Source organism: Bubalus bubalis, chromosome 1 (genome assembly GCF_019923935.1).
Source record: "Bubalus bubalis isolate 160015118507 breed Murrah chromosome 1, NDDB_SH_1, whole genome shotgun sequence".
Taxonomy (NCBI): domain Eukaryota; kingdom Metazoa; phylum Chordata; class Mammalia; order Artiodactyla; family Bovidae; genus Bubalus; species Bubalus bubalis.
The window spans coordinates 11,675,966-11,703,237 of NC_059157.1; the positions used below are offsets into that span (position 1 = coordinate 11,675,966).

The 27,272-nt window shown below is 45.6% G+C and overlaps 1 protein-coding gene across 3 annotated transcripts in view; it reads right to left on the reverse strand.

The window, feature by feature from the left end:
- The window catches only part of TACC1 (transforming acidic coiled-coil containing protein 1), a 129,058-nt gene extending 102,045 nt beyond the window's left edge, over positions 1-27,013 (reverse strand). The window contains exons 1-2 of one of the 3 annotated variants that reach the window (XM_044930466.2): positions 26,787-26,951; positions 11,292-11,395 (exon numbers count right to left, since the gene is read on the reverse strand). In XM_044930466.2, the coding sequence (XP_044786401.2) occupies positions 11,292-11,395; positions 26,787-26,828 (146 nt within the window). In that variant the 5' untranslated portion in view covers positions 26,829-26,951. Of the gene's footprint in view, positions 1-11,291; positions 11,396-26,786 lie in introns of all 3 variants that reach the window. The other 2 variants (XM_044930672.2, XM_044930694.2) reach the window with 2 other exon arrangements.
- Between the last annotated feature and the right edge of the window lie 259 nt (positions 27,014-27,272).

A 27,272-nucleotide genomic window follows, 5' to 3' on the forward strand; every position in this document is an offset into this window, starting at 1 on the left:
TTTTTTAGAAGTTCGAATTCTCCCTACATTCTGTCCGGAATACTAAGGCAATATGACTGAAGTGTCATTGAGAAGGCAAACAACCCTGTCAGAGCTGTGGCCCTTTCCCCAGGAACTGTTCAGCCCCCCCAGGGAGAAAGGTGGGTCATTCCAAGGGGGAAATGGGAGGGGAAGCCACGGCAGAATGAAAAGGGGGATGGGAAAGTTTTATCCCCCTCCCCGCACCCCTAGTAGACAAGAGGGGCTGTTAGGAGGAGCTTTCTTACTGTTTCTGCAGAAAAGCAGAGGGTAGTAGTCTTGCCTGGAAAATCCCATGGACAGAGGAGCCTGGTAGGCTACATTCTATAGGGTCGCTAAGAGTTGGACACAACTGAGTGACTTCACTTTCACTTTTCACTTTGATGCATTGGAGAAGGAAATGGCAGCCCACTCCAGTGTTCTTGCCTGGAGAATCCCAGGGACGGGGAAGCCTGGTGGGCTGCCGTCTATGGGGTCGCACAGAGTCGGACACGACTGAAGCGACTTAGCAGCAGCAGCATCACTAAAATGGTTGAAAGGAAAAGAAATGAAGCCTATATCCTACTGCGGTGCAGAGAAACAGAGAGAATGAAGGGGAAAAGGAGTCTGCACAGAATGTGAAAGGTAGTCCCGCAGGGGCGCACTGAGACGCTTGTGTTTACTGCTCTTGCTGCCCTGGCTGATACAGAGACAGGGGTCATCAGTGAAGTCAGTGAAGGGAATTCTTTTTTTTTTTTTAACTTTTTATTTTTTATTGGAATATAGCCAATTAACAATGTTGTGAGAGGTTCAGGTGCACAGCAAAGGAGCTCAGCCATATGTATCCATGTATCCATTCCCCGCCCCCCCAACCTCCCCTCCCATCCAGGCTGCCTCATCACACTGAGCAGAGTTCCCTGTGCTGTACAGTAGGTCCTTGTTGGGTATCCATTTTAAATATAGTCATGTGTACATGTCAATTCCAAACTCCATAACTACCCCTCCCCGCCCCCTCCTTCTCCCGGGCAACCATAAGTTTATTCTCTAAGTCTGTAAGTCTGTTAGGGAAAGCAATTACTGTTTGGGGGGAAATAAATGGAATGAGGGCTTTTCAGAGAAAAGGCCTGATGGGGACCAGGAGGGGTAGTATCTGATACCCAGTGTTAGGGTTTCCCTTTGTGCTTTGTAATTCTGTTAGTAAGGTATTTTTTAAACATTGAAAAAAAGAGTGAAAAAAGAAAATTTAACAAACTGGAAAAAAAAAAAACAAACCCCGAAATACAAGATTTTCCCCAAGATGGCAAAAGACACCCTTCAGTGTCAAATCCTACCCCCAGAAGGTTACTTTTGCTCAGAAGAGGGATGGGCGCTAATGCTCAATGGGTACCGGAGTACTCTGTGCTCGGTGGTTGACAAAAGTAACCACAGTTAGTCCTCAGGGTGCTGGGGAAGGATCACAGTAGGTAATATCTGTTGAACACTTTATGTGCCAGATACTGTTCTCAGTGTGTTAGATTTATTAACTCATTTAGTACATCACAGCATTTTGGGAAGGTACTTTCAGTATCCTCAATTTACAAAGAGTAAAGTGAAGCACAGCAAGATTAAACACGCCTAAGTTCACTCAGTAAGAAATAGCAGGACTATCCACCTTCCAATGCAGGGGACATAAGTTTGATCCCTGGTCTGGGACGATCTCACATCCCACGAAGCAACTAAGCCTGTGCACCACGACTACTGAGCCCGCGTGCTGCAAAGACTGAAGCCCACACGCCCCAGAGCCTTTGCTCTGCGACAAGAGAAGCCATCACAAATGAGAAGGCCTCGCACCACAACTAGAGAAAGCCGTCTCACAGCAATGAAAATCCAGCACAGCAATAAGTAAATGAATAAATAATAGCAGAGCCCAGGTTCTAACCCAAGTAGGCTAGGTCCAGGGCTATCACAGAGAGCTTAGCTTCTATGCTGTATTTCCTTAATTTTTACACTGTGCGCCCCACTTTAAGCTAAAGAAACTGACAAGTAGAGAGGTAAGTGGTATTTAAACCCAGTTCTGTCTTGATTACAAAGCTTATATTTCACATGTATTTCCCACCCGCCCCTTCAAAGTAGACAAGTTGGGAAGCTACATGCTTATTTAGAGCTGTACCATCCTTCCTGTTTTGGAAATTATTTAAATGCCAATTTATAAGCCACAGGATAAAACTGGATTTACTGCTTAAGAGTCACACACTGTTCTTGAAACCAGGTAGCGCTCCAACACTGTTCTCAATTTTCAAAATAGTTTTGACTACTCTAGATCCTTTGTCTTACTGTATACATTTTAAACTAAATTTTATTTAAATAATTTTATTTATTAATAAAATTATTTAAATAAAATAAATTTTAAAATAAAATTATAAATTTCTTTTTAAAAAACCCATTTGGATTTCTACAGGGATTATATTGATTCTATTGACTAATTCAAATGGAGATTCCCAGTTTAACAGTTTTGAGACTTCCAATCCGTAGACATGATACAGCTCTCTATTCATGTAGATTTTCTTGAATTTCCCATAGCTTTATAGTTTTCAGCCAACAGATCTTACATATCTCTTGCTAACTTTATTCCTAAGTGTATTTATAGTACTGTAAATGGAATTGTTTCATAATTTTACTTTCTAAATGTTGCTGCTGCTGCTGCTGCTGCTAAGTCACTTCAGTCGTGTCCGACTCTGTGCGACCCCATAGACGGCAACCCACCAGGCTCCCCCGTCCCTAGGATTCTCCAGGCAGGAACACTGGAGTGGGTTGCCATTTCCTTCTCCAATGCATGAAAGTGAAAAGTCAAAGTGAAGTCGCTCAGTCGTGTCCGACTCTTAGCGACCCCATGGACTGCAGCCTACCAGGCTCCTCCGTCCATGGGATTTTCCAGGCAAGAGTACTGGAGTGGGGTGCCATTGCCTTCTCCATTCTAAATGTTAGTTGCTAGTAAATAGAAATACAGTCAACTTTTGTATATTGTATCCTGCAGCCCTGCTAAACTCACTTATTATTTCTAATAGCTTTTTTGTGGGTTCCTTGGGTTTTTCTATACAACATCATTTGCAAATAAAGATAGTTTTACTCCTTTCTTTATAATCTGTATGCTTTTTTCCCCTTGCTTTGCTGCATTGACTAGGCACTTCTATACATTGTTAAATAAAACTAGTAATCCTTGCCTTGTTCCTTTTCTTAAGTAGAAAGCATAAAATCCTTCACATTGTAGTATATTAGCTTTCAGATTTTGTAGATGCAGTTGAGAAGATTTTTTTTAATTTATAATTTACTAAAACATTTCTACGATAAAAGGATGTTGAATTTTGACAAATGCTATTTCTACATTTATTAAAATGATCATTTTGTTTCCCCCCATATTCTATTAATTTGTTGAATTACATAGATTTTTTTTGGATGTTAGATCAGTCTTGTATAGCCACTTGATCATGGTGTATAGTTTTCTTATATGCTGCTAATATTTGGATGGCTCATATTTTGTTGAGGAATTTTGTATCTATATTCATGAGGGATATTGGTTCTTAGATTCTTTCTTAAGATGTCTTCATCTGGCTTTGGAATCAAGATAATACTGGCATCATAAAATGAGTTGGAAAAGTATTTCCTCCCCCTTTATTTTTTAAGAGTTTTAAGGAATGGTATTAACATTATTTCTTCTTTAAATGTTTGATAGGATTCACCAGTGAAGCCATCTAAGCCTGGAGTTTTCTTTGTCAGAAGGCTTTTCAACTCCAAATTTTGTAATTGATAGAGGGTGTTCATGCATCCTGTTTCTTCTTGGGTCAGCTTCATAATTTACATCTTCCCCAGAAAGTGTCCATTTCACCTAAGTGGTCATTTTTTTGTTAAGCAATAACCTTTCTTATCTTCCTTTTCTTAATACTGGTTGACTGGTTGCAGCAGGCCTTAGTTGCTACCTGAGGGATTTTCCTCACAGCACGAGGGCTCTTGGGGTGCGGCTCTCTAGTTGTGGCACACAGGCTCCAGAGCACATGGACTCTGTAATCGTGGCATGTAGGCTTAGTTGCCATGTGGGATTTTAGTTTCACAACCTGGGATTGAATCCACATCCCCTTAGGTTTTTCTATAGGCTGTCTGTATTGATAAGCAGATTCTTAACCACTGGACTGCTGGGGAAGTCCTTAGGGTCACATTTAAAGGCATACAGTTGTTCATACTGCTAACAATGGATTGTTGTTTGGATCTGTTTTAATGTCTGAGGGATCTGTAGCAACATCTTCCTTCATTACTGATATTGGTACTTTCTTTTCTTCTTGTTTGTCAGCCAGGCTTGAAATTTACCAATCCTATTAACTTTTTCAAATGACTGGCCTTTGGTTTTACTGGTTTTCTTTTTTCTGTTCTCTATTTCATTGATTTCTGTCTTATCTTTATAATTTCCTTCCTTCTGATTGCTTTGGGTTTAATTTGCTTTGCTCTTTTTCTAGTTTTAAAGGTGGAAACTTCAATCAGTGATTTGAGACCCTTCTTTTTTTCCTCTTAAAGGCATTCAAAGCTATAAATTATTTCTCTGTAAGTGCTGTTAGCTACATCCCACAAATTTTGAAATGTGTTTTTGTTATCCTTCAGTACAAAATATTTTCTGTCTCTTGTGATTTCGTCTTCACACCAGTCAATATTAAAAGGGTGTTGTTTCATTTCCAAATACTTGGGATTTTCCTTGTTCTCTTATTGTTCTTAGTTTCTAATTTAATTTTGCTGTGGTCAGAGGACAAACCTTCAAAATTTACCGAGACTTGTTTATGGTCCAGAATATCATCTATCCTGATAAACCCATTGTGTCCACTTGTATATATACTTTGCGGTTGTTGGGTGAAGTGTTTCTCTAAATACCAATTAGGTCCTGGTGGATGATACGGTTGTTAAGATTTTCTTTCTTTGCTCACTTTTGTTTGTTTATTCAATTTCTAAGAAACATTAAAATCTCCAGTTATGATGGCCTATTTCTACCTTTAATTATGTCCATTTTTGCTGCATGTATGGTGAAACTGTTATTGAGCATAGACAAATCTGTGATCTTTATGGCGTCTTGAGTAACTAACACTCATCATTCTGTTATCTTTAGTAATAAATTATTTTTTGAAATCTCTTTTGTTTGATACTAATATAGCCTCTCTAGCCTTCTGTGCTTAATACTGATATATCTTTTACTATCCATCTGAAAGAGGAGAGTGAAAAAGTTGGCTTAAAGCTCAACATTCAGAAAACTAAGATCATGGCATCCGGTCCCATCACTTCATGGCAAATAGATGGAGAAACAGTAGAAACAGTGGCAGACTTTATTTTCTTGGGCTCCAAAATCACTGCAGATGGTGACTGCAGCCATGAAATAAAAAGATGCTTACTCCTTGGAAGAAAAGTTATGACCAACCTAGACAGCATATTAAAAAGCAGAGACGTGACTTTGCCAACAAAAATCTGTCTAGTCAAGGCTATGGTTTTTCCAGTAGTCATGTATGGATGTGAGAGTTGGACTATAAAGAAAGCTGAGCGCCAAAGAATTGATGCTTTTGAACTGTGGTGTTGGAGAAGACTCTTGAGAGTCCCTTGGACTGCAAGGAGAGCCAACCAATTCATCCTAAAGGAGATCAGTCCTGAATATTCATTGGAAGGACTGATGCTGAAGCTGAAATTCCAATACTTTGGCCACCTGATGCGAAGAGCTGACTCACTGGAAAAGACCCTGATGCTGGGAAAGATTGAAGACAGAAGGAAAAGAGGACGACAGAGGATGAGATGGTTGGATGGCATCACCGACTTAATGGACATGAGTTTGAGTAAACTCCGGGAGTTGGTGATGGACACAGAGGCCTGGCGTGCTGCAGTCCATGGGGTCACAAAGAGTCGGACACGACTGAGTGACTGAACTAACTAACTAGTTTTCATCTATTTCTATCTTTGCATTTAAACTTTTTTTTTAATCTGGACTTTATTTTTGAGAGTAGTTTTAGGTGCAGAGTTAAAATGAGCAGAAAGCACAGAGAGTTTATATATAGTCCCTGCCCTCAAACTCACACAGCCTCCCCACTATCAACCCCGTCCCTCCAGAGTGATACACATGTCACAACCAATGAACCCGCACTGACATGCCACTGTCACCCAAAGTTGATAGTTTACATCAGGGTTCACTCTTGGTATGTAGCCTACAAGTTTTGGCAAATATATAATGACATGTCTCCACCATTGCTGTGTCATACGGAAGAGGTTCACTGCCCTAAACATCCTCTGTTCTCTGCCTGTTCATCCTTCCCCTTCCCTCTCCCCTGGCAACCAGTGATACTATGTTTTTATTGTCTCCATAGTTTTGCCTGTTGCAGAACGTCATATAGTTAGAATCACACAATATGTAGCCTTTGAAGACTGACTTCTTTCACTTAGGACGTGCATTAAAGATTTCTCCATGTCTTTCTTGTGGCTTAATAGCTCTTCATGAAAAGTGAAACTGAAAGTGTTAGTCACTCAGTCATGTCCAACTCTGCGATCACACGGACTGTAGCCCACCAGGCTCCTCTGTCCATGGAATTCTCCAGGCAAGAATACTGGAGTGGGTAACCATTCTTTTCTCCAAGGGATCTTCCTAACCCAGGGATCAAACCCAGGTCTCCTGCATCACAGGTGGATCCTTTACCATCTGAGCCACCAGGGAAGCCCAATAGTTCTTCATATGTTAGATATCTAATTTTGGACTGTATCATGGACATCATGAATACTAAGTTGTGGCGATTTCGGGCTCCATTTCTTTTCACTGGTGAGAGTTGTTTTTCTTTCATTTCAGCAGATCATTTTCTCACTGGGCTTGAACTTCATCCCCTGCTTCTTGGGTGGCAGCTCCAGTCTGAGTGCAGACCCTCTGTGTAGCGGAGCTGCTCTGAGTGTTTTCTGCACACATGTGTTTCAAGGGTCAGTCCATGATTTGGTTTGGGGATCTCCTCTTTGACTCTTTCCTTTCTCGGTTTCCCCACTTTTTCAGCATTCATCATTTCCTGACTTCACTTCTTTCTTCCCTTAGAAGAGCAGGCAGGACTTGAGAGTTTCTCATTTATGCCTCTTTACCACACAAGCCACTGTGTGGACTACACTTGCTGCTGCTGCTGCTGCTAAGTCACTTCAGTCGTGTCTGACTCTGTGCGACCCCATAGACGGCAGCCCAACAGGCTCCCCTGTCCCTGGGATTCTCCAGGCAAGAACACTGGAGTGGGTTGCCATTTCCTTCTCCAATGCATGAAAGTGAAAAGTGAAAGTGAAGTTGCTCAGTCGTGTCCGACTCTAGCAACCCCATGGACTGCAGCCCACCAGGCTCCTCCGTCCATGGGATTTTCCAGGCAAAAGTACTGGAGTGGGGTGCCATTGCCTTTTGACCCTGTGCTAAAAGCATTGGCAGCAGGGACTTCCCTGGTGGTCCAGCAGGTAAGTCTCCAGGCTTCCAGCTCAGGGGGTGTGGGTTCAGTCCCTGGTCAGGAAACTAAAATCCTACATGCCTTGAGGCGTAGGTGCGGCCAAAGGAAAAAAAAAAGCCGTGGCACAGAGACCACTTGTCTGACTCCTCATCTCCTCTTCTCCAAGCAACATGTAGCACCACAATCTAACTATTTCTGTTTCTTCAATGCCTTTAGGTAATTGCATTATGTATCCTATCCAAGTTCTAGAGCTTCTTTTCTTTTCTTTATATATTAATTAATTTACTTTTGGCTGCTTCAGGTCTTAGTTGCAGCACTCAGGATCTTTCCTTGTGGCATGTGGCATCTTCATTGTGGTGGTGGGCTTTCTCTCTAGCTGCAGCCCACTGACTCAGTTGCCCCAAGGCACCGAGGATCTTAGTCCCCGACCAGGTGTTGAACTCACGTCTCCTATATTAGAAGGCAGATTCTTAACCACTGGACCACCAGCAAAGTCCTTAGAGTTACTTCCGTCAGAATGGTCCTAATGCCCAGTAGAGCCTATAATATCCAGGAGTAAAAGCCCATATCTCATTCTTATGAAATGGTAATTCTCAGCTTTATCACACATCTTACTCATCATAGTTTTCCCGAGTGACTCTGGCCTGCTTTCAAAAATCAAAGTCACCTTCACAAGATATAGATTTGTTTATTCATTTGGAATACTAAAAATAATTTTCTATGGGCCCTGCAGATGTTTAAGAGATAAGAACCAAAGTAGTTCATTGCATAACTGTAATAAGTTTGTAAATCTCTCAAGGTGACAGAGACTAATATTCTCTAATACCTGTTTTCCCCCTCTCTCTTAAAACAAGTGAAAACACTGCTGGTTTTTAGATATTATGAACAAAAGCTATGTTTCCCAGTCTCTATTGCACTTAGATGTGACCAAGTACCTAAATTTTGGTCAATGGAATGGCAACAGAAGTGTCAAGTTCAACTTCTGAGAAGTATCATTCATGGTCAGTGGGGAGGGTACTATGGCCTGAATGTTCATATTCCCCTAAAATTCATATTAAAATCCGAACATGCAAAGGTGATGGTATTAGAAGAGGGAGCCGTTGGGAGACACTAAAATCATGGTGGTGGAGCCCTCATGGATGGGGTCAGTGCCCTTATTATAGAGCTCCAGAGAGATTCTTTGCCCCATCCACCTTGTGAGGACACAGCTAGAAGGCATTGCTATGAACTGGGAAGAGGCCCTCATTGGAAAGCAGCCATGCTGGTACCACGATCTCAGACATCCAGCCTCCAAAATTATGAGAAATATTGTTTTGTTGTTTATAAATGACCCAGTCTGTGGTATTTTGTAATAGCAGTCCAGATGGACTAAGACAGGAGGTGATCCCCCCCTTACCTTTTTTTTTTTTGGCTCTTTCTTTTCCCTGCTGGCTGGAATGCTGTTGAGATAGCCGAGTTCATGCAGCCATACATAATCTTGAGGTGGAAGGACTCTCATCCATAACACCACGGAACCTCTAAGCCTGCCCTGAATTGCCTACTGACATATTTCTTTTATGTAAGTGAAAAATAAACTTACATGCAGTTTAGACACTGTTAGTTTGGATTTCTCTAAGACTCAGCCAAGGCAAATACTAATCAATGTTCTGGTCCTTAAAGTGGGGAGAAGAAGAGTCCCATTGTCTTGAAGTTAAAGCTCCTGTAGCTTTAAGAATTATCATACTAGGCAGCCTACCAGTAATCACCCCATTTTGTTCTATATATAAAGAGTGCTATGTAAGCTAGTCTTAACCTTCATATTTCCAGGCCTGAAGTTCAGCTCTGGCTGAACTTCTCCATAAAACTTCTTCCCAGGCATCACTGCTAAGCAAATCTACTTGTTATTTGTCCTTTAGTCCCTAAGTCATGTCCAGCACTTTTGCGACCCCATAGACTATAGTCCGCCAGGCTCCTCTGTCCGTGGGATTTCCCAGGCAAGAATACTGGAATGGGTTGCTACTTCCTTCTCCAGGGGATCTTCCCGACCCAGGGGTTGAACCTGTGTCTCCTGCATTGCAGGCAGATTCTTTACCATGTAAGCCACCTGGGAAGCCCAAGCAAATCTATGCCTTAGTCCAGATAAACTTCCTCCAATGGAATGCTAAAGCATATTAAAAAGCAGAGACACTACTTTGCCAACAAAGGTCCATCTAGTCAAAGCTATGATTTTTTCAGTAGTCATGTATGGATGTGAGAGTTAGACTATAAGGAAAGCTGAGTGCCGAAGAACTGATGTTTTTGAACTGTGGTGTTGGAGAAGACGCTTGAGAGTCCCCTTGGACTGCAAGGAGATCAAACCAGTCCATCCCAAAGGAAATCAGTCCTGAATATTCATTGGAAGGACTGATGCTGAAACTGAAACTCCAATACTTTGGCCACCTGATGCGAAGAGCTGACTCATTTGAAAAAGCCCCTGATGCTGGGAAAGATTGAGGGCAGGAGGAGAAGGGGACAACAGAGGATGAGATGGTTGGATGGCACCACCGACTCAATGGACATGAGTTTGAGCAAGCTCCAGGAGTTGGTGATGGACAGGGAAGCCTGGCGTGCTGCAGTCCATGGAGTCACAGAGTTGGACACGACTGAGCCACTGAATTGAACTGAACTGAATGGAATGCTTCCATTCCCTTCTCCCTCAGTGCTATGCTGACTGATTGATTCACTCACTCATCTGACAAGCATATATAAACACCTACCTTGATGTCTGTCTTAATCTCAGTTCATCTTTGCAAACATACTGGTTGAGATGAGAATCGTCTGAAGCCTGCTACAAGCCTCAAGATGACCGACCCTCTTGCAAGAAAGACAAATATCATAAGATATTGCTAGTATGTGGAATCTAAAAAAGTGGTACAAGTGAACTTACTAGAGTCACAGATGTAGAAAACAAACTAATGGTTACCAAGGGGGAAAGAGGTAGGGTGAGGGATAAATTGGGAGATTGGGATTGACACGTACACACATATACACACTGCTTCTGCTGCGGCTGCTAAGTCGCTTGTCGTGTCCGACTCTGTGCGACCCCAGAGACGGCAGCCCACCAGGCTGCCCCATCCCTGGGATTCTCCAGGCAAGAACACTGGAGTGGGTTACCATTTCCTTCTCCAATGGATGAAAGTGAAAAGTGAAAGTGAAGTCGCTCAGTCGTGTCCGACTCCTAGCGACCCCATGGACTGCAGCCTACCAGGCTCCTCCATCCATGGGATCCTCCAGGCAAGAGTACTGGAGTGGGGTGCCATTGCCTTCTCCCATATACACACTACTATATGTGAAATAGATAACTAATAAGGACCCACTGAACAGCACAGGGAACTCAACTGATTCACTTTGTTGTACAGCAGAAATTAATACAAGGTAAATCAACTATATTCATTAAAAAATAAATTTTTTTAAATAAATTTTTAAAGATTACCTTCCTGCAAATCTACATCCTAATTCCATCTTGCATCATTGTTTTGGCCTAAACAGAACAAAAATGAAAAACTAAGAGGCTGATTCCTGGAACAGAGCTAGAAAGGCTTTTAGAGGCCATCTAGTTCCACCTTCTTTTTTTAATATAAGTCAGCCAAGGCCCTGGTGCACCAGTAACTTGCCCAAGGTCAAGAGACAGAGCCAAGTTTGGAACCCGGAGGCAGATTTGCTGATCCCTGCACAGTCCTCTGTTCCTCCCTCAATCCTTATCTCCTTCATTCACACCTAATCCAAATACAAAGATTACACGGCTGTTATTTTGATTAGAAAATAAAACATTTTACTTTAAGAGCCTTCCCATATATCCTCAGTGTCAAAGCGAGAAGTTACCTTTGTTGATTTGTCTTTGAACTGATTCCCAATTGACTCTGAAGAATGAACACGCCAGCAGCCCAGACCAGGGCCTTTTTTCCTCTGGCTTGGAACCCTTGGGACTGAAGAAAATTAAGTCAGGTGGAAGTCACATGCTGACTTACAAGGTAACTTTTCAGTGCAAGCTTCCAGCCAAATGCCCTTCGCCCAAGGCGACTTCTCAGCAATTCCTCCATAATTCCAACAGCCACTCGGTGTGACTGTTCTCCAACACGCTGTGCTAGCAAAAAAAAAGTGGGGGGGGGGGGGAGAAAGTGTTCCCCTATTTCAAGGTGAGGCAAGTGTCATCCATTATAAGCAGGAAGTTTCCAGAAGAGAGCTCATTCTTCAGACCTGTGACCTTGGTCTCCTACGCAAGCAGCTGTTCACGATTTCAATCTGTATTCTCAGGGAGAGGAATGAACACTCTTAAAAACCTTCTTCTTCTTTTTTTAAAATTTCATTTACTTGCCATTTCTAGTCCTACATAATGCTTCAGGGACACTGCAAGCTTTGTGGGCTTTTTATTGATTTACTTTTTAAGCAGAGTATTTTTTTGTGCTCTGGTATTGTGTTCAGAGACAGAACTGCCTCTAATTCAAACATCCTGGATTCAGTAACCACGAGTATCTTCTTGGAATATTAACTCTTAGTACTTTTCTGGGTCTCATGTAATTTTGGGGTAGTGACCTGGAACAGCCACTGGGTATTTAAACATGGATTCCCACTCCATTGGGCTTCCCTGGTGGCTCAGGGGTAAAGAATCCACCTGCCAAGCAGGAGACGCAGGTTTGATCCTTGGGTCGGGAAGATCCCCTGGAGAAAGGAATGGCAACCCACTCCAGTATTCTTGCCTGGGAAATCCCATGGACAGAGGAGCCTGGTGGGCTACAGTCCATGGGGTCGAAAAAGAGTCAGACACGACTGAATGACTAAGCCACCACCTCCCGCCTCCCACCCCACTGTCTAGTCCTGGGAGTGGAAGGTCAGAAGAGTTCCTCCACCAATACTTTATTTCCACCCCCTGACCCAGCAGGTTTTTACGTTAGTTATTCCACCAAAAAAACGACAAAACAGACACAAAAATGAGAAGGCTGGCAAAAGTCCTGAGGGTCTGGGTTCAAGGAAGCACTTTCACATGTGAGCCTTTGGAGTAAAATCAGTATGTATGGTTCACTGTATAAAAATAGCAGAATGAATATAGAAAAAAAAAATCTACTATTCTCTGGCTGGGCAAAACAAACAGGGTCTATGGAATCTGAAAATACTTCAAAGCAGAAACAAACATTAAAAGGAAATCTTTAAAGAGAAACAAAGTAAATATTAAAAGTCCTTTTGGCTCAGAAGCTAAGACTGTCCTAAGAGGTTATGTACAGACCTCGCTTGTTTATCTTAGGACATTTGTGAGCCAGGCAGAGCTGCCAAGTTGCAAGAATAAAACAAAGGCTTTTAACCTTTTAAATAAGTTAAATAAAAGAAAAAGTAACACAGGTAGAACAAAGCATCAGAGCCACACTTTCTTCGGGAAGTTTTCCACTTTCCTGCAGGTTGAAAGACCAGAGTTGCACTGCAGTGATTCCACATCTGCAGGTAAAAATCCAGGGGCACCCATAGGAGTTAGGATGGAAGAAAATAAAAGTATCCTGCCTTGCCAGGTGTGGCATATGCACAGATCGGAAGGGAGTGCTGTTGTTCTGCAATTTTTGATGTTCAAGGCACGGAACATTTCCAAACAGGATTTGGCCTGTGTAGTCTTAGATTTGAATTTTTCAACTTTTTCTTGCTGCTACTCACAGCCTTTTATCTACCCTCCACGTTGCTATTGATACTGTAATCTACCCCCCCACCCCCACCCCCACCTTTTTTTGAGCATCTGGAGTCTAGGAAGGTGTGGGCAACAGAGTGGGAGTCATAGTTTCCATTCTCCATGAATATGCTTGGTCCCTGATCTTATCTCTAGGACAGAGCAGGGCATAAGCTAGCGAGTGTAAGAAGAGAGACAGGGGCTTGAGCAAGGTGGAATGAATATGAGAAATGGAATCCTTGAGTCTTCAGGATCAAAGCAGCTCATCATGGGGCAAGAGCTGAAAGAGGCCAATGGGACCACCTCTGCTCAAGAGACCTGACCAATGGTCAGCCAACTTCTCCTTGGAAACTTCAAAGGTCTTTCTGGCAGAGACAGAGTTGCAGCACTCAGACTCTTGTCAAAAATGGATTTAGCAACCCAGCATCAAGGAATGTGGGCTTCCCTGGCGGCACCGTGGTAAAGAATCCACCTGCTAATGCAGGAGATGCAAGAGATGTGGGTTCCATCCCTGGATTGGAAAGATCCCTTGGAAGAGGAAATGGCAACCCATTCCAGTATTCTTGCTTAGAAAATTCCACGGACAGAAGAGCCTGATGGGCGACAGTTCACAACTGAGCAACTGAGCACACAGCATATCAAAAAATAGAGTTAGCTGCTAACATCCAGCTGTTATTGCTTTCAGAGTCTGCCTAGGATTTTTTTTTTCTTTATATACAATCTGGCTAAACAAAACATTTATTATTTTAACTTAAACAAAAGCCTTTTATATTGGAATATAGCTGATTAACAATGTTGTGATAGTTTTAGGTGCACAGAAGTGACTCAGCCATACACATGCATGTCTCCATTCTCCCCCAAACTCCCCTCCCATCCAGGCTGCCACACTGCACAGAGCAGAGTTCCCTGTGCTCTACAGTAGGTCCTTGTTGGTTATCCATTTTACATACAACAGTGTGTACATGCTGCTGCTGCTGCTGCTAAGGCGCTTCAGTTGTGGCCGACTCTGTGCGACCCCATAGACGGCAGCCCACCAGGCTCCTCCGTCCCTAGGATTCTCCAGGCAAGACCACTGGGGTGGGTTGCCATTTCCTTCTCCAATGCGTGAAAGTGAAAAGTGAAAGTGAAGTTGCTCAGTCGTGTCCTACTCTTAGCAACCCCATGGACTGCAGCCTGCCAGGCTCCTCCGTCCATGGGATTTTCCAGGCAAGAGTACTGGAGTGGGTTGCACATCCCCAACTCCCTAACCATCCCATCCCCCATCACGCACCCCTGGTAACCATACATTTGTTCTCTAAGTCTGTAAGTCCGTTTCTGCTTTGTAGATAAGTTCATTTATATCATTTATTTTTAGATTCCACATTTAAGGGATACCATACGATATTTCTCTTTCTTGGTCTGACTTACTTCACTCAGTCTGACACTCTTAGGTCCATCGATGTTTCTGCAAATGCCTGGGCTTCTGAGCTATCAGCCTTCTCTGGCAGCCCCCAGTCAATGGCTGAGCGGGGTGGCGGTACAAATTCCTGGCCATTCCAGCCCAATGTGGGAAGTCTCTCTGTACCAATCTTTGCCTTAGAGCTTCACGTTAGCTCAGCAGAGACTTAGTCCAACCTGTACCATCACTGTCTGAAGGCTGTCCTATTCAATCTTGTGAACAGAAAGTGGACATTAGGCAAAAACTAATGAAATCTAAATGACGTATGGACTTTAGTTAATAATAATGATATATCCATATTGGTTCATGGCAGTCCACTGGTTAAGACTTCACCTTCCAGTGGAGGGGCTCCAGGTTCGATCCCTGGTTGGGGAACTAAGATCCCACGTGTCTCATGGCCCAAAAACCAAAACATAAAAACAGAAGAAATATTACAACAAATTCAATAAAGACGTTTAAAAAATGGCTGACATAAAAAAAATTTTTTTAATTGTTACATATGCACCACGTGCGTGCATGCTAGGTCACTTTGCTGCTGCTGCTGCTGCTAAGTCACTTCAGTCATGTCCAACTCTATGCGGCCCCATAGACGGCAGCCCACCAGGTTCCCCCGTCTTTGGGATTCTCCAGGCAAGAACACTAGAGTGGGTTGCCATTTCCTTCTCCAATGCATGAAAGTGAAAAGTGAAAGTGAAGTCGCTCAGTCGTGTCCGACTCCTAGTGACCCCATGGACTGCAGCCTACCAGGCTCCTCCGTCCATGGGATTTTCCAGGCAAGAGTACTGGAGTGGGGTGCCATTGCCTTCTCTGTAAGTCACTTTAGTTGTGTCCAACTCTGTAACCCTATGGACGGTAGCCCTCCAGGCTCCTCTGTCCATGGGATTTTCCAGGCAAGAATACTGGAATGGGTTGCCATGCCCTCCTCCAGAGGATTTTCCTGACCCAGGGATCAAACCTGCATCTCATCCATCTCCTGCATTGGCAGGAGTGTTCTTTACCACTAGGGCCACCTGAGAAGCCCATGTACGCCTCACACAATTGTTAGATGATAACAACAGGGGATTTTGGAGGTGGGTTATACTGAAACAGTCTGCACTCCCTTCAACAATTTTTCTGTAAACCTGAAACTGTTGTAAAAGACAAAAAGTTATTTTTTTTTTTAAAAATCACTCCTTTATATTGTTTAAATTAACTTTCCTATATTTAGTTAACATCTGCCTGTCACTCATTTTACTCAATGCCATTCAGCCTTAAAGAGCAGCTCCAGATCTGAACTCTACCAATAGATGCACTCTGGACAGTGGGACTATTTGTCTTCTCTAATGTATCCTTCTGTCAATATGACCTATTTGAGGGGTGGTTTGCTTAATCAGCAGTGAAGTGATGCCCTTCCAGTTGTCCTCTATCCAGAGATCATCACACTAGTGTGTGATGAGATAAAGAACTTGTAGCAGAATGCGTATCGACTACATCGTCAATGCATTGTTTAGCTGGGCTGACTTGTTTCCATAGCAAGGCTTTCTCAATGAAGGAAGCTGTGTGTTGCCTCCCCTCTGCCTCAGCCTGCTCACCTCGTGTTGACCAGGTCACTGATCCGCCACAACCTTCAGCACTGCTTCCTCCTTCCACGTAGTAACATACACTTGACATCCAGTGCATTCCTGCTGCCCACCAGCTTCTAGTAAGTGGGACTAACTGGGGTAGGAATCCTACAAAGAGTACGCAAAGACTGCTCAGAGGAGTGCACCTCTGAGGAGGTGTGACGGTGCGGAAGTGGCAAAGCCCTCACACCGAGTCCTGAGACTTCCAGTCTTCTCCTGGATCCATCACTGACCAGCTGTGAGTAAGGACATTCCCCTGTCCAGACCTCACTTCCCTCATGTGTAAAACAAGGTGGTGGATTCAGGTGATTTCTGAGGGTATTCAGATTTTTGTTTTGTTTTTGTCTACTGGCCATGCCACGTGCCATGTGGGATCTTAGTTCCCCCGCCAGAGATTGAATCCATGCCCCTTGCATTGAAAGCACGGAGTCTTAACCACTGGACTGCCAGAGAAGTCCATGGTTTGTTTTTTTTTTTGGTTTTGTTTTTTGGGGAGCATTCTAGTTTTTGTACTCCCGGATTCAACTCTTTTCTTCAATCTTATAGAAGTGTAGCTGATTTACAGTGTTGTGTTAATTTCTACTGTAGAGCAAAGGGATTCAGTGATACATATATATATACATTCTTTTTTATATTCTTTTCCATTATGGTTTATCACAGGGTATTGAATATAGTTCCCCCTGCTGTACAGGAGGACCTTGTTGCTCACCCATTCTATATACAATAGTTTGCTTCTGTTAATCCCCAACCCCCAGTTCTAGGATTCAACTCTGGAGTCAAACGACCTCCACATCCACAGTGTCCCTTGGCTGGGCTCTTCCGCAATCTTGGTGTCCCCATCACACCTGCCAGCATTTTGCCTTCTATGGTGTTTCATCTGGTGACATCTGCTGGCTTCAGCGCGGGAACGTTGCTGTGATGGCCAGCTGCCAGGCCCAAAGATAAGAGAACTAGAGAGTCTGGGGGCTGAAAGGCCTTCTCAGCAACATGTATCCCCCGATGACTGAATGATGCTTCTGTGAAGCATGTCAACACATGTGTGGAGTCTTCCAGTTCTGCACATAGAGAGCTTGGAGGTCACCACTCTGTCCTAACAACAAGTAAAAAGATAAACAGACTGAAAAGCCAGTAACTCGTCTGGGATTCATAAGAGGAGGGGAGGACAGAGTGCAAACCGCTGCAGCCAGGGCTGAAGAGACGTTCAAGGGAAGGCAGGAAGTCGCCACTTAGCAGAGCAGAAAGACACAATCAGAACCACCACGGAAATCACGCTGGGATGAACGGTCACTGACAAATTGCGGGGGGCTCTGGGCTCTGGAGATCGGCCCACGCGGACCTGCAGACAATGGACGGCCATCCCTCTCAGCTTCCTGCGTGCTCACGGGTCCAGGAGTCTGTCATCACTCCATTCATCTGGGGATCGACTGGCACCGAGGCAACCCTGGTCCATGAAAACTGTGGTTCTGTGTTTACTGAATGACCTGCCAACTGCAGGGGGCTTGTGGATGTGTACGAGCCATGGAAAGCTGGCACCGGGGAATCATCCTGCAGACACACCCTCTGGTTCCACGGTGCTCAGGGGGGCGTTTGGGTTCTCGTTGCCGTTGTATTCTCTAAGACATATGCAGTCGCTTTGATTCAAATGGCGTCTATTTGAAAAGAATGGATCGTTCACTGGATCACCAGAGAAGGCAATGGCAACCCACTCCAGTCCTCTTGCCTGGAAAATCCCATGGGCGGAGGAGCCTGGTGGGCTGCCGTCTATGGGGTTGCACAGAGTCGGACACGACTGAAGAGACTTAGCAGCAGCAGCAGTATGGACAACTTGGAAGGGTTAAAACTCCAAGGGGACCCAGCATTGTGAGATTTACCTCCAGGAGCTCAACCAGATTGCCACGGAGAAAAATCCCCTTGGGCTTCCAGCAAAGGTAAGGGGCAGGAAACCATTTGAAACATGCCAGAGAATTCAGTTCTTCTTTTTCAAGTTTTAATTTACATTGGAGTACCGTTGATTAACAATGTTGTGTTAGTTTCATGTGTATAGCAAAGTGATTCAGTTATACATACACATATATCTATTCTTTTTCAAATTTTTTTCCATTTAGGTTATTACAAAATGTGGAACAGAGTTTCCTGTGCTATCCAGTAGGTCCTTGTTGGTTATCTATTTTAAATATAGTAGTGTGCATATGTCAATGTTTCAGTGATAGCAAAGTCATGTATGGATGTGAGAGTTGGATTATAAAGAAAGCTGAGCACCAAAGAATTGACGCTTTCGAACTGTGGGGTTGGAGAAGACTCTTGAGAGTCCCTTGGACTGCAAGAAGATCCAACCAGTCCATCCTAAAGGAAATCAGTTCTGAATATTCAGTGGATGCTGAAGCTGAAGGTCCAATACTTTGGCCACCACCTGATGAGAACTGACTCTTTGAAAAGACCCTGATGCTGGGAAAGACTGAAGGCAGGAGGAGAAGGGGACGACAGAGGATGAGATGGTTGGATGGTATCACCGACTCGATGGACATGAGTTTGAGTAAACTCTGGGAGTTGGTGATGGACAGGGAGGCCTGGCGTGCTGCGGTCCATGGGGTCTCAAAGAGTCAGACACGACTGAGCGACTGAATTGAATTGATATGTCAATCCCATACTTCTCCCCTGCCCCCATTTCCCCCTTGCCTTTGAATTCTGTGAGTCTTCAGCAAAAACTAGTTAACCAGAGTCTACCCTGCTATGATCAGAGCCTAACTGACCTGGGAAGGGAAATACTCAACTCCAGCCCACCTGAACCATCCTCTCCTAGACAGGATGGAGTGAACACAGCCCTGACGTTGCTATGATTTCTGCCCAATGATGCTGAGGTTGGACTTCTGGCCTCCAGAACCTTGAGATATTAAATGCCTGTTTTTGTTTTGTATTGTAATTTTATTTATTTATTTTACTTTTGGCTGTGCTGGGTCTTCATCGCTGCACAGGCTTTTTCTCTAGTTGTAGTGCATGGGCCTCTACTGCAGTGGATTCTCTCGTTGTGTGTGGACCACGGGCTCTAGAGCACAGGCTCAGTAGTTGCGGGGTGCAAGTTTAGTTGCTCTGCAGCATATGAGATCTTCCTGGGCCAGGGATTGAACCTGTGTCTTCCGCATTGGCAGGCGGATTCTTATCCGCTGAACCACAAGGGAAACCCACGCCTGTTGTTTTAAGCCTCCAACTTCATGGTCATTTCTCACGGCAGCCTCAGGAAACAAACCCACCCTCTTGCTAAATTTCATCTTCCTTTCGTATAGACTTTTCTTTCTCTAGTACACAAAGCCTCTTTTATCTGCCAGGACGTGGCAGGGTAACACTCTCCAACTGGAGAGCTTAATAAAGGGACTGTTTACAAAGGCCTTGAGCAGTCAGGAGACAGGACACAGTGCTCTTCTTCAGGTGGGTACAGTCAAGGAGACGCCGCCGCCCTGGGGCTGTGGGGGTCGGAGGGACAGAGCTGTGGGGAGAGGGCCACTGACAGGGGTGTTAAGGGACATGGCCAGCCCAGGCGACACAGGAAAGGGAGTGAGGGGAATAAACACCTTCGCGTCCCTCTCTCTTCCCTCTGCCCTCCCACCTGAGGCCTCCGTCGGCTGAACCTAAACTAGGAGCCAGACGCAAAGGAGCCATTCAGGTCAGCCTCCTGGATGCAGAGGAGAGTGGAGAAGCGGGTGGAGGGGACTTGGGGGCCCATGGAAACATCCAGCACCTGAGAAACTGTAACCCTCTTCCAGACCCCCTGTCCAGCAGGCTGGTTTTGTGGGTCCAAGCTCTTCTCCGTAGGAAATGGTCTCCTCATCTGTAAAATGAGTTTTTTTGTGGTTTTTTTTTTTTTTTTGGCCATGCTGCAGGGCTTGTGGGATCTTCGTTCCCCAACCAGAGATGAATCCACGCCCCCTGCCTCGGAAGCTTGGAGTCCTAACTGCTGGACCACCACGGAAGTCCCCACAATGAAGGGTTTGGACCAGGAAGCCTCTGAGAGCCCTTTCGGGGATCTGAAGCTCACGGTTCCGGAAGCAGACTGATCGCCCTCCCAGGCTGAGGCAGATCCGAACGTGCCTGAAGTCCCACAGCTGTTTCTTTCCTCACTTCTCTTCTCTGGGACGCCCCTCAGATCTGGGCGGGCATCGCAGTGCACGCAGCCCAGAGCATCTCCCGGGAAAGGAGCTGGCTGTGCTCCCCCGGGGAGGCTGGAAAAGGAAGCCCAAGGTTGGAAGAACAAGAAGGGGCTCTGGACAACCAACGGGGAGAGGCCAGCCCCTCAGCCGTCAGGGAGTCAGCGCTCGGGGGCAAGCCCGCCTGTCCTGAAAAAAACTCAAGGGGCCCCAGCCTTTGGGCTGGCTGGCCCAGCACAGAGGAGGCTGCCAGCCCCACGCAGCTGGTAATCATTAGCCAGAAAGCCAAACTGCGGAAAGTTCCAAAGGTCCTGACCAAGGAGCAGACACCAAACCTTCCCCTGCTGCCTTGGGGAATTCTGTTCTGTACTCTGGCTTCTTTTTCAACCACTCCTGTCTGCTTCTGTTTCATGGAACCTCCTTTTGAAGACAGAGGGTGAAGCCAGGAGACCCTCCAGGGCTGAAAGTGCAGAAAGTGTTACCTCCCCCAACCCCCATTCCCATATCTTGGGTGGGAGATACAACAGATTCCACTTTTGCCCCTAGCCCTGAGTGCGTGTTAAGTCGCTTCAGTCGTGTCCGACTCTCTGCAACCCTATGGACTGTAGCCCACCAGGCTCCTCTGTCCATGAGATTCTCCAGGCAAGAATACTGGAGTGGGCTGCCATTTCCTATTCCAGGGGATCTTCCCAAACCAGGGATCAAACCCGAACCTCTTGCACTGCAGGCGAATTCTTTACTGTCTGAGCCACCAGGGAAGCCCTAAGTAAAGGAGATGAGGGAGTGAAAGTCGTTCAGTCGTGTCTGGCTCTTTGCGACCCCATGGACTGTACAGTCCATGAATTTCTCCAGGCCAGAAAACTGGAGTGGGTAGCCCTTTCCTCCTCCAGGAGATCTTCCCAACCCAGGGATTGAACCCAGGTCTCCCGCATTGCAGGTGGATTCTTTACCAGCTGAGCCACAAGGGAAGCCCAAGAATACTGGAGTGGGTAGCCTATCCCTTCTCCAGAAGATCTTCCCAACCGAGGAATTGAACCAGGGTCTCCTGCATTGCAGGTGGATTTTTTACCAACTGAGTTATCAGGAAAGCCCAAGTAAAGGAGATTACCCTAAAAAAAAAAACAAAACCTGCATCCAGAAGTTGCCCCACCCCTGGTAGTCTGACACCGTCTGCTGGCTGGCATTGCAGCTGCACTGGGCCTCTCCTGTCAGCCGCCTTTGCATCCTCTGACCTCTGCTCTCCATCTGCCTAAAAGGGCTGTGAGTAACTGCTTCCTCCATCCTTTTCCAAATACAGCCCTCCTCAGGCAGACAGAAAGGGCTAAAATCCAGGAGGATTCCATTTGCCATAAATGAATGTGAATCACAGTCGCTCAGTCGTGTTCGACTCTTGAGACCCCATGGACTGTGGCCCGCCAGGCTCCTCTGTCCATGGGGATTCTCCAGGCAAGAATACTGGAGTGGGTTGCCATTCCCTTCTCCAGGGGATCTTTCCAACCCAGGGATCAAACCCAGGTCACCCGCACTGCAGGCAGATTCTGAGCCACCAGGGAAGCAGAGTTAACCCCTCACAACCCACACCCAGACATCCCAAGTTAGAACTCCCACCCAGCGCTTAGCAGCTGTGTACTGTGCACATTATTTCCTTCTCCAAGCCTCATTATCCTCATTTGTAAACTGGGGATAATTGTAGTACTGTTGACCCCTGAACACCATTGGGGGAGTTCAGGACCACCACCCTCCACAGAGTCAGCCCACCATATCCAAGATTCCGAATCCGTGGATTCAACCAGCCCCAGGTAGGGTAGTAACTGTGTGTATTTACTGAAAAAAACCCTCATATGTTTCCCTGATAGCTCAGTTGGTAAAGAATCCACCCGCAATGCAGGAGACCCCGGTTTGATTCCGGGGTTGGGAAGATCCCCTGGAGAACAGAAAGGCTACCCATTCCAGTATTCTGGCCTGGAGAATTTCATAGACTACAGTCCATGGAATTGCAAAAAGTCAGACACAATTGAGCGACTTTCATTTTCTTATAGGGACTTACAAAGCTCAAACCTGTGTTGCTTAAGGATCAACTGTACTCCCCTGATAGGGAGAGGTAGGGATTAAACAAGAGATGCTGGGTATGAAGCACTTAGTACAAAGCATAACTCATAGTAAGTGCTCAATAAATGGCAGTCCCCCAGTTTATTTCCTGCCTACTTTTACTTCCAGTAAGGGTAGGCAAACGGGTGCACACTACTCTCAAAATCATTGCAAACTTAGTCTAGACTTAGGCAGTGCACACAGATTTGTCCTCTGAGAAAGCCACAAAATTCTTTTGTAAGTCACGATCCCTTCCTGGGTTTGTTTTTTTTTTTTCTTTTATCAGCTATATTTAGCTCTTAAATTTTATATCTCAGCTTGAAATCTTAAAGTCATCCTTCCAAAAGTACAAGTGGTTCAGCCAATGGCATTTACAAGCAAGCTGTTTTTTTGGTTCTTTTTTTTTTTCTCCAGAAATAACAATAGGTCAGAGGTGAGACTGATTTCCATAACTCTAAAGATAAATAAGGTAAACTTCATTTAATCAAAGAATCCAATTTGGCAAGTCCAATTCTGAAGACTAGTTATTCCAGTTTTATTAAACTTCCAAGAGAACATTTAAGCTTTTTCTCGCAGGTTGTAAGCTGTCTCTCAGGGACCCTGGGTCTGGTAAACACTCCATCCCCACCCTCAGCTCACAATTGAAATTGTTGGTGTTGACTTTTTCAATCTCAAATACTAGCTACTTCTTCTTTCCAGCCTGCCACCCAACCACTTTACCTAAGCTTAATCCAAACTTACACATAATAACATATATTTTTTAAATCTCTTTAAAAAAAACATTTTTTAAAGATTTTCTTGATGTGGACCATTTTTAAAGTCTTTACTGAATCTGTTACAATATTGCTTCTGTTCATGTTTTGGTTTTTTGGCCAAGAGGTGTGAGGGATCTTAGCTGCCTGACCAGGGATCAAACCCGCATTGGAAGGCGAAGTCTTAACCACTGATCCACCAGGGAAGTCTCTATAGGAACATATTGATTGAGTCCTTACTATGTGCCAGACACAGTTTTAAATGCTTTATGTGGACTAAGTCATTCTCTCATAACGTTATAATATAAGTACTATTATTATCATCTCTCTACACGAAATATTATTTTGGAAATTTGCATAAGAGGATCTAGCTGATCTGGGGCAGAGCAAGGATTTGAGGCCAGGGAGTCTGGTTACAGAGCTGGCTCTTGCCCACCGAACCGTATCCCCTCTCCTAAGAGAGGTGACATTTCCCAGGGACACAGTTTGCACAAGAATTCCGACTCTCCATGTTCACAGCAGCACCCTTCCTCTGTAGAATGTTCTGTCCTAGTCCCATTTCTCCCAGCCTATTCTCAGGGGGCATCCCTTACCAAAAACGAGAAAGAAACACCCTACTAACAACAATGTCCTTCTCACCTCTGTCAAAGGGGGCTGCAAAAATATTCAAGGCAGGGTGGCTCAGACTTGGGGGAGGGGCTCCAAGCCCAACCTCAGCGTTAACTGGCTGGGCACCCTTAGTCAAGTCACACCACATCTTCACCCACACATGCTCACCAGCAGAGCAGGGGAACAGGCAGAAACTGCCTTCCAGGGCTTTTGTGGGGACTGCATGAGCATATCTGTGCTCAGCACAGCGCTGGGCTCAATAAGGAAGCTGTCATCATTAAGGGAGATCAATAACAGCTATTATGAGTATTGATCGTACAGTCCATCACTGTGAGTAGAACCGAGAAGGGCACATTCCGAGCAGACTCAGAGAGAGCCCAGGTTGTCATATACGCTCTCTGGGGCCCTGTCACTTGTCCGTCCCTGAACCTGAGGACCAGCTACCTGAGACAGAAGGGGTCAGCCCCGAGCCTGCCTGGCACATGGCACTTGTGGGTTCCCCAGGGCAGAAGATGGTCATTAAGTAGAAGGTGATGCAGAGGCAAGTGAGAGCCCAGACAGGGCCAAGCTGGAAACCCCTCCGTAAATCAACCCCACCCTGTAAGCGGTCATTTTCTCCCGAGACACAGCGTTACCTGTCCCAGGTTAGCAGTTCTGAACATTGATTTCAAAACTTGCTTTCCACTCGGCCCCTTAACACACAGTCAAGTGAAGACAGAGCTGCTTTGTCGGGAGAGGGAAGAGGAGGCTCCTGGAGCATCCAGTTGTTGAACTCCACCCCAGAGGGACCCCGTGTTCCTTCAAAAGGGCACCGAGGTCTTTAGACCACAGCTTGAGAAACATACTCCAAGAGAAACAAATGTATAGTTATCCCTTGGCTCCCCCTGCCCCCAGGACTGGTTCCAAGATGCTTGAGGGTACCAAAACCCACCCACGCTCAAGTCCTTTTCATAAAAGGGCATGCGTGCTCAGTCGCTTCAGTTGTGTCTGACTCTTTGCAACCCTATGGATTGTAGCCTACCAGGCTCCTCTGTCCATGGGATTCTCCAGATGAGAATACTGGAGTGGGTTGCCATGCTCTCCCCCAGGGGATCTTCCCTACCTAGAGATCAAACCCGTGTCTCTTATATCTCCTGCACTGGCAGGGAGGTTCTTTACCACTAGTGTCTCCTAGGAAGCCCATAAAATGGCACAGTACTTGCATATAACCTACATACATCCTCCCTTATCCTTTAAATCATCTCTCAAACCTAATACAAGAATGTAAATACAATCTAAATGTAAGCACAATCTAAATGCAAATAGGATCTAAATGCTATGCAAATAATCACATGCAAATTCAAGTTTTACTTTGGGGAACTTTCTGGAATTTTTTTGGACATGGCCTTCCGAGGTTGGTTGAACGCAGAACCTGTATACGATATGAACTTTGCTCTTAGTGAACTTAGAGTCTAGTGAGCTGGTGGCTACAGGTTTGCCCTGGCTGGTAAGTGAACTCCAGTGTTCCTCGTTTAGGGTACAAATCCTAACAAGGCACCGTTGCTACCTTCTACAGAGCCCTGAGGCTTTTCAGTTGCAAAAGTTTCCTCTGTGTTTATATTGCACAGGGTAGATAGGGGCTGGGAGGAGCATGCCTGTATCATTGACCTGCTTCAGTAAAATAATTTCTAAGATTAACTTATCTCTCACAACACCTCTGTCAGGTGGGGTTATTATTGTCTCATTTTGCAGATGAGGAAACTGAAGCTGAAGACATTTGAGTCTGAAGTCACCCAGCTAGACAATGCAGGACCCCAGAGTCAAACTCCATTCTGGTTTCAGAGGATGGCGGCCTGGACTCAGTACAGATTCCTCCTCTGCACTTACTATTTGTGTCTCCAGCCTCAGGGGATGATAATGATACCTGCCACCTTCAGAATGGTGCCTGGCACACAGCCAGCGCTCAACAAGAGTTAGTACCTGTCTCGGGATCACCAAATAATAGGTTATGGCTCATTTGTCCAATACACTCTCATTTATTTGGCTGGTTAGAATACTAGAGTGGGTAGCCTATCCCTTCTCCAGCAGATCTTCCTGATCCGGGAATCGAAACAGGGTTTCCTGCATTGCAGGCAGATTCTTTACCAACTGAGCTATCAGGCAAGCCCAGAAAACAGTGCAAGGCAGTGTGTGGATAAGGAGCCAAATGCGTCCTGCAGAGAAGTAAAGGCCATAGGAGTTCACAGAAAGGGCATTTGAAATGCTTCACTTATTATTGCTTCATAAAATTTTGAGCACTCCTTGTGCAGAAGCCCTGCTGAGCTCACTGTGTCAGTCCAATGTCAGCATGTGCTGCCAAGGCCAGCCTCTCAGCCACCAGCTGGGGCATGTCCTTAACAAGCCACATGCCGCATTCCGGGTAGACCAGTTAGCTCTACCACAGACAGACATCTAAGTCTCTAGGGACGCCTGGGTTCTACCCATTAACACATGGCACTGGGGCTGTGTGCCACACCCCCATGCTGAGAAACAGCTCAAGGTGTGTGTCCCCAAGACAGCAGGTGGCAGGTGGTGGGGATGGGTGGGTGGGACGGGGGCATCAGGGGCCAGGAGGACACACGACCCGGGTCCTGGGAAACAGCCGGACCCCAGCTCATCAAGTCAAAAATGCCTTTTCCTTGTGTATCCACATGGTCCTTTCTCTCTGAATCTATTCAGACCCGAAGGTCTTTATGAATCTTCCCTGATATTCCAGGACTCCCCTCCCCATGCCCCCTCTCTCCAAGAAAAGAAAGCAAGAGAAAAGAAATCAGGGAATCCCCAGAATTCTGCCGTAGCACTTACCACACCAGGCAAACAACGGCGTGCTTCCAGAGACTCCACAATTAAAGTTAAATTTGGAAAGAAAGAGGGAAAAGAAAAGCTGACCTCCCCCGGAGTCCACTCACGCACCGCATACCCCTATCAGCCAGAAAACGCCCCCAGCCCGAGGCTTAAAGGTCAAGCCCTCGCTTTGCTCAATAAATGCCAAGTGAGCCCAGGGCGCCCAGCCCCCCGTTTCTACCTCGTGGCCAGTGGTCCCCGGTCGCTTCGCTCCCTCGGGCATCACCTGCTACGGCGGATCCAGCATCTCTGTTCGGGAAGCCGAGCGCCTCTGATGTGGGAGAGGTTCCGCGGAAGGAAGGGGAGGGCAGGCTGAGATCACTGACGTGGGGAGGGGTGGGTCTCCCGAAGCAAGCACTTGGTTCCAGGGGAAAGGATGTTTTGTAAGTTTTGGCTTGAATGTCCAGGGGCAGAACAGGAAGTGTGCACTAGGGCTGGGAGCCCAGGGTGCATCTCCGCAGCCTCCCTTTAGAGGGAGCTTCCTGGGGTCTCTCACTGCGGTCCGGTCTCGAATGCAAAGCTCCGTCTGAATCCTGGAGCTTTCTCCGCCTTACGCTTTCCTCCAGCACTTTTTGTGTGTGTGTGTGCTTTTTTTTTTTTCCTCCTTAATGGACCGTCAGCTTCGTTCCTGACATGCTGGAAAATTTTCCCTAGGCCTAAACTTGGC